Below are 6,144 nucleotides of genomic sequence, written 5' to 3'. Positions count from 1 at the left end.
CAGTTTCGTCACTCGGAGGCGGATCGCTGCAGTTTATGGGACAATGCACGTTAAAAAAGAGCTAGACCAGCGAACAACAGAGTGCCGAATGTATTAAACAGCATTGTAGAAAAACCTTATGAATAATAACCTCAATTAGCCCCAATTCGACATGAAAAAATGTAAGCGCACTCCAGAATGTCGCCTAAATATATCATTTATATTCCGTACAGTAAAGCGGGCGTTCTCCTACACAAGAAGCTCGAACAAAAGAAGAAAGAAATCATTGGCCAATCCCCCTGTGTGGGTAGGCGTCACTGCATTTAAGTTCATCATCATCATCTCCATGCATCGTAAATGACCAGCTTGTGTTTGACTCGACGTCCTTCCGGTCCAATTACCTGAAAAAGTCTTACTAGTTCAAATCGCATATCTAGCAAAAACTAATGAGAGGTGGAACAACGGAACGCTTGGATCGTAGCACTGTTTCTTAGAGTAACCAGCGTAACCGACTTGTCAGAATAAAGCTATGTTTGCTTGCTTGCTCCCTATATATACCATGGCACGTACCCACTAAGGGGTATTGGCCAAGAGGCTGGCGGTTAAACGGAAGAAAGGAGGTAAAACTTGAGAAAGTATACATCAGGGTAAATTCGAAACTGCACGAAAAGAAAAATTAAGGAGACTAGGCAATTTTTATTTTTTTTCATAAAAATGACGGGCCATTCCACTCTGTGATGGTGAATTCATTGCTGGGAAGACGTTTTTCCAGGGGCATTATAAGTCGTCTTATATTAAAATGTGAGAGCCCTAGGACGTTTTTTAATTATTTTATTAATTGTTTCACTCTCGCACTCCATTCACTGTCTTCCATATTCCTCAGTCGTTCTTCAAAGTCAGTTTTACTCTCAGCCTCCCTTACTTCAAAACTTGTCCAGCCCAAATCACCCTTCACAGCTTCATTAGTATTCTTCCCACGGGAGCTCAATGCGAGGCGTCCCACTGACCTTTTGGTCGCCATCGTGTCCTGATTGCACCCCCGACTTCAAGCAAACAACCGCATTTCCAAATGTAAACCCTGGAACCATTACACCTTTCCACATACCCCGGAGCACCTCGTACCTATTGTATCACCATAGAGCTCCGTTTCATTATGGCGCATTTCTCTTCCCTTTTGCTATTATTTTTTCCCTTTGTCTCCAGGTATCTATCACCCTCGTTTATCCATACACCAAGGTATTTGTATTCTTTTACCCGAGGTATTTCCTGGCCCTGTATCAACACTGTCTGTTCACTGTTTTCATTGAATACCATAAAACCAGATTTTTTGTAACGCTAAGTTCAATCCTAACTTCTCCCTAACACGCCATGCCATCCAGCGGCGGCGTCGCGAAGTTCGCGCGTGGTGCGTGTGTGAATATACAGGGTGTTGATTTTTAAGTTTTACGGGGTTCTTAGAAATCGCCTGTCGCAGGTAGCATAATTATTATCATTGTTCTTCAACTAATTAACAAAAATTCAATAAATTACTTCTTAGTTAACTACTTTACGACCCATATTGCAATTTACGAATTGTAGCCGGTGAGCTTGTCAGGCGTATCCACTTGCAATGAATTTCCAGAATGACACCATTTTGGAGATACGCGCCATCAAACTCGCCGTAAAAATGCACTGTTGTTCCACTTTTTTTTACCAAAATGCTGTTTCAGATGAAGCTCAAAAGTAACTGGAACGCCCATGTATTTCGTCCCACACTTCGGGAAATAATATCTCGAAACTGGTATCATCCTGGAAATTCATTTCAAGTGGATACGCCTAACAACCTCACCGGCTACAATTCGTAAATTGCAGTATGTGTCGTAAAGTAATTAACCAAGATGTTCATTAGTCAATTTTTGTTTCGATTGTGCGTGCTACTAATGTGTTCTCTTCGAATAACCCAGCTTTACGATAAGAATTATGCTACCTTCCACAGGCGACCTTTAAAATTCCGTAAAGCTTAATTTTGAACACCCGGTATATATATCACCCGGGTTCGACTCCGCCCAGTAACAGATAATTTTTATTTTATTTTATCATTGAAGAACGACACATGCTGCAGTGCCCCCAAGTTTGCATCACAGAGGTTCATTGAAGAGGGGCACGTACACAGTGTCACTCACCCAAGTTGGTCCTACGGAACTCCGTTCCCTCAGTACAGCAGACCGGTGCTACGCCCAAGCATTAAACCATGACTACCCATGGATAGTTGGAAAACGGTTAGATAGATAGTCCCCTGAAAGTGCGTCAAGTTCCCAAGGAATGCTCATTGCATTAAATAAAACAAGTTTTCAAACAAACCCCGTGCGCAAGAGGACGAGGCTATCGAAAGAGGTAAACCACTGTCTCAATCAATCAATCAATATATTACTAAGTAGGCAGAGGGGCTGCAAGGCAGACGGAAGTATTTTGTTTGTTTATTGTTAAAGCAGAGCTCCTCGATATCGTTTCATTCATAATAAGTCCGCCGCCAACCAGACTTTACATTGTCAGAGACGAGGAAAGGTAAAATATGCACTCACCTAATTCCACGCAGTTACACAATTATACCTATAATAGTAACAGACTGTCTAAACCCAAAGGTTAAAGGGTGTGTGGTTCGTCAATTCTCCACTATTTCCGTCGCCCGCATTGAGATATACGTACATATATAGCAACCGATGGTGAGACGCAATAGGTAAAAATGTACCATTCGCCGACTCCGCCGCTAATTCCGCTATTCTATAACCTGATGAACTGTAGTCACCGGTTCCATCTATTTGAACAGCTGGCACTTGTGCCTCGGGTGCATGGGTGTCTCCTTTTTGCAGCGGTAGGCGATACTGAAAGCCTTGATGTTCTTGACGGCCGCGTTGCAGGCCAGCTCAGCAGCTTCCGGTGCGTCTCGGCCGTCGCAGAGCAAATAGCACAGCGTCACGAAGAAGGACTTCTCGCTCGAGAAGTCCCTCAGCCCTCGGTGATCGCCTATGCCGAGGAGCTTGCGGTTCTGGTACGTCTCCCAGACGGCGGGCAGCGAGGCGGCGAGGTACAGGCGTTCGCGTGGAACCGCCGCCGTCATGTTTTCCGCCGCTGGTTCGGCGTAGCAGTCCAGTCGCCTGCCAGCTTCGGCGAGCAGCGGAGCTAGGGATTCGTTGCGCGACAGCCTAGACACGAGAAGGTGAATGGACGCGGCTCCGAGAACCGCGCCCAGGCCACCGTAGTTGGCGCTGTCGGTGACGTCCCGGTGGAACACGGGAACCATGGCGAAGTAAGGAGGGATGCGTACGAACTGGCTTGCCGAGTCGAAGGCGACGAAGTGGTCGTTGTTTCTGATGTCCGCGATGTAGCTGGTTGAAACCTGCGAAACGTACTTGTGCACTGACTTGCCTGTACAACAAAACATTCTGGGGTTTTACGCGCCAGAGCCACGACCTCATTATGAGGCATGCGGTATAGCGGGGGCTTCCGGGTTATTTTCGTCCATGAACGTTTTCTTTAGCTGCTGTTTTTATGTTCAACACTAGCTTATGTATAGCGGCAAGGGGAAAAAGACATCATCATCAGCCTATATTTATGTCCAGTGCAGGACGAAGGCCTCTCCCTGCGATCTCCAATTACCCTTGTCTTGTGCTAGCTGATTCCAACTTGCATCTGCGAATTTCCTAACTTTATCAGTAGTGGCGTGGAGCAGAGGTAAACACCGGGAAAAAGACAAGTATACGCTGTAATTCCAGGATATAGAGCATACAACGTGTGGCGAAATTTTCGCGCGAAGCGCTTGTAGCTCTTTCCCCGCGAATCCGCTGGCGGGATAGACCTGGGGTTCTATGACGTGCGCCCAATGCACGGAAATGAGTGTATTGCATTCCGCCCCCGTCAGAATGCGGTCATCCGCGGCTGGGATCGAACCCGCTAACCCAAGATCAGCGGCGGAACGCCCTGGCCACAGGCTAGCTACCAGGACGGGTGTGACTGGCGTTTTATTGCGATAGTGCGGCTCACTCCAGGTGCGTTCGCGTCGTCGGCCTGCATACAGCAGTCCTGGGTGCTAAGGATCGCCGAATGGCGAAGAATCACATGGTATGCCGCGGACGCGAGGGCGACAGCGAGGACGAGCCGAAATGGCTAGTGCCTCGATCGATGCGCGTGGTCTTCCCCCCGCGCGCCGTGTGCTAGAGGTCACGTGATCTGCCAAGTTGAGGAGGAGGAGGTGGTGGTGGTGGTGGCGGCGGCGGCGGCGGCGGCGGTGGTGGTGGTGGTAATAATTGGTTGGTTGTTTTAAATAACTAGATAAAGAAAGGAAAAGGAAGGGGATGAAAAATTGCTACTGACCGCAGTAACTGTCTAGCGCATGCAGTCTGCTCAAACCTGAACCGCGGTCAGCAGTGGATAAGGGAGGAGGAGTTAAAGGACAGGTGACGAGGAGCAGTCAAACGGTAAAGGGAGCGGCAGCACGGAACGTTCGCTTCGGGACGCTGCCGGCGCTCATCGCACCAGCGTTGTGACCGCGAGTGCTCGTGGGTCGTCGAGTGAGGTGTCTTTGGGCGACTTTTTGCTGCAGTTTATACTGCCAATAAAACTACGAGCCTTACTTCGCGTAATGTTATAATACCTCGCTATCACTGTAGCGATGCAGCTTCGGCGATTTCTTTAATTTGTTCTAGAAACTTTGGAATGCAATTTCAATTGCACGCGTACCGGGATGATTACCATGAATACAGCTGTACCATGAAGGTACTACCTGTAGCAAGAGCCATCAAGCCAAAGTAAGTGCGCGCGATGCGACTGGAAACATCGGAGCGGATATCGAGGCTTCTTTAGGCGACGAATGGTTTTATATAGCGCGTATAAGAGGTTTGTATGTAAGCTGTCTCGGTATACATACGTCCGCATTAAACTATAGCACCGGCAACTTTAACGCTGCCACATGACAGGATGTTCGAGGTGAGCACGAACACTTTCGCCCCTCAACTTTTGCAACAGGTATATGCATACGTAAACAGCACACCGGACGTGTTCTAGTGCACGTTTCCACAACGTCTGTAATATACCACAGGTGGCGCAGGCACCTACCTGCTCCCAAGTGCTTTTGGGAAGCCGGGCAGTCGTCGTGGCGGCGTTCATCCAGTTCGTGAAGAACGACGAAGGGTGCATGTCGCTCACGTTAGCCAACGCCGCGGACAGCGTGCCCGGCACTGAAAACCGCGAGCTCTGATAAAGCACGTCTTCGAAGTCGGCCTTAGTTACGAAGGCCTCGATTAAGTGCGAAGGATCCTTTAGGCTGAGCCAGGGTGCAACTTCTAGTAGCCTGACGAGACCTGTGCCGATTGTGTCCGCCATGGCTTTCACGCTGTTCAAGACGCTCGGGTCGACTTTGGCCACCGTGAAGTGCTGGAACAGCGACCAGCCGAGCAGGGACTCCGTCAGCTGCAGGCAGTCGGCCGCACTGGGTGTGCTGAAAGACGGGTCACCGCTCACCGTCGGGTCCCGGGTCGACGCCGCCCCGGCGTACCACAAGTTCGAGAGAGACGCGCTCATGAATCGACCCATCGCTAGCAACACGCACCAGTCGAGGTAGAAGTGCAGATCTCGTTCTACTACTTCCCCGAGGACGTCGTCGAAGCGCTTCAGATACTCCGGATTGCGAACTCTAACCTCTGCCGTTGTTGCAAGTCCGAAGTCATCGGTGACCAGAGTCTGCCACACCCCGGGTTTCACATTCGGCGTGGAAGCCTGGAGCTCGCTCACGGTGCGCGGATGGTGCACGTAGTCTGCGCGGGCCCTACCGGAGTAAACGAGCTTCTCCAGCACTACGCTCTCCACGTCCTCGAACTTCTTGAACTCCGAGTCACTCGGCCTGCTGCTCTGTCCCGTGTACATCGCGATGGTGTCGGCGTAGAACCCTTCGTAACTTCCGGAGAGCCGCATCCTGTCTCTCTTTTCTTTCCAAGGTGGGAAGGACGGTGCCAGGCCCAATGCTCGCGTACGAATCGCCTTCTTCGCCAACGCGGCTCCTCTTGATCTCAAGCAAGGGAGCCACTCGGAACGTTGCGTACACCTTGGCCGCCGTGCCTATAACGTTGGGCACCTGGGAAAAGTTAGGCCACACGACACCGATCTCCACAAGCTTCCGCCTAAAATCGGCCA

General features: G+C 49.8%; 1 protein-coding gene across 1 annotated transcript; it reads right to left on the bottom strand.

Annotated features, from left to right (window-relative positions):
• Nucleotides 1-2,767: 2,767 nt before the first annotated feature.
• Nucleotides 2,768-5,932, bottom strand: LOC119433113 (endothelin-converting enzyme 1-like). The gene is made up of 2 exons (XM_037700256.2): nucleotides 5,071-5,932; nucleotides 2,768-3,355 (listed from the first exon to the last, which is right to left on the bottom strand). The coding sequence occupies exons 1-2, from the start codon at nucleotides 5,923-5,925 to the stop codon at nucleotides 2,774-2,776; spliced, it is 1,437 nt and encodes a 478-aa protein (XP_037556184.1). The 5' UTR covers nucleotides 5,926-5,932; the 3' UTR covers nucleotides 2,768-2,773.
• Between the last annotated feature and the right edge of the window lie 212 nt (nucleotides 5,933-6,144).

The sequence above is a fragment of the Dermacentor silvarum genome, chromosome 11 (genome assembly GCF_013339745.2).
Source record: "Dermacentor silvarum isolate Dsil-2018 chromosome 11, BIME_Dsil_1.4, whole genome shotgun sequence".
Lineage (NCBI taxonomy): Eukaryota > Metazoa > Arthropoda > Arachnida > Ixodida > Ixodidae > Dermacentor > Dermacentor silvarum.
Note: the sequence above shows the minus strand (reverse complement) of the source record. Positions and strands in the feature narration are given on the sequence as shown.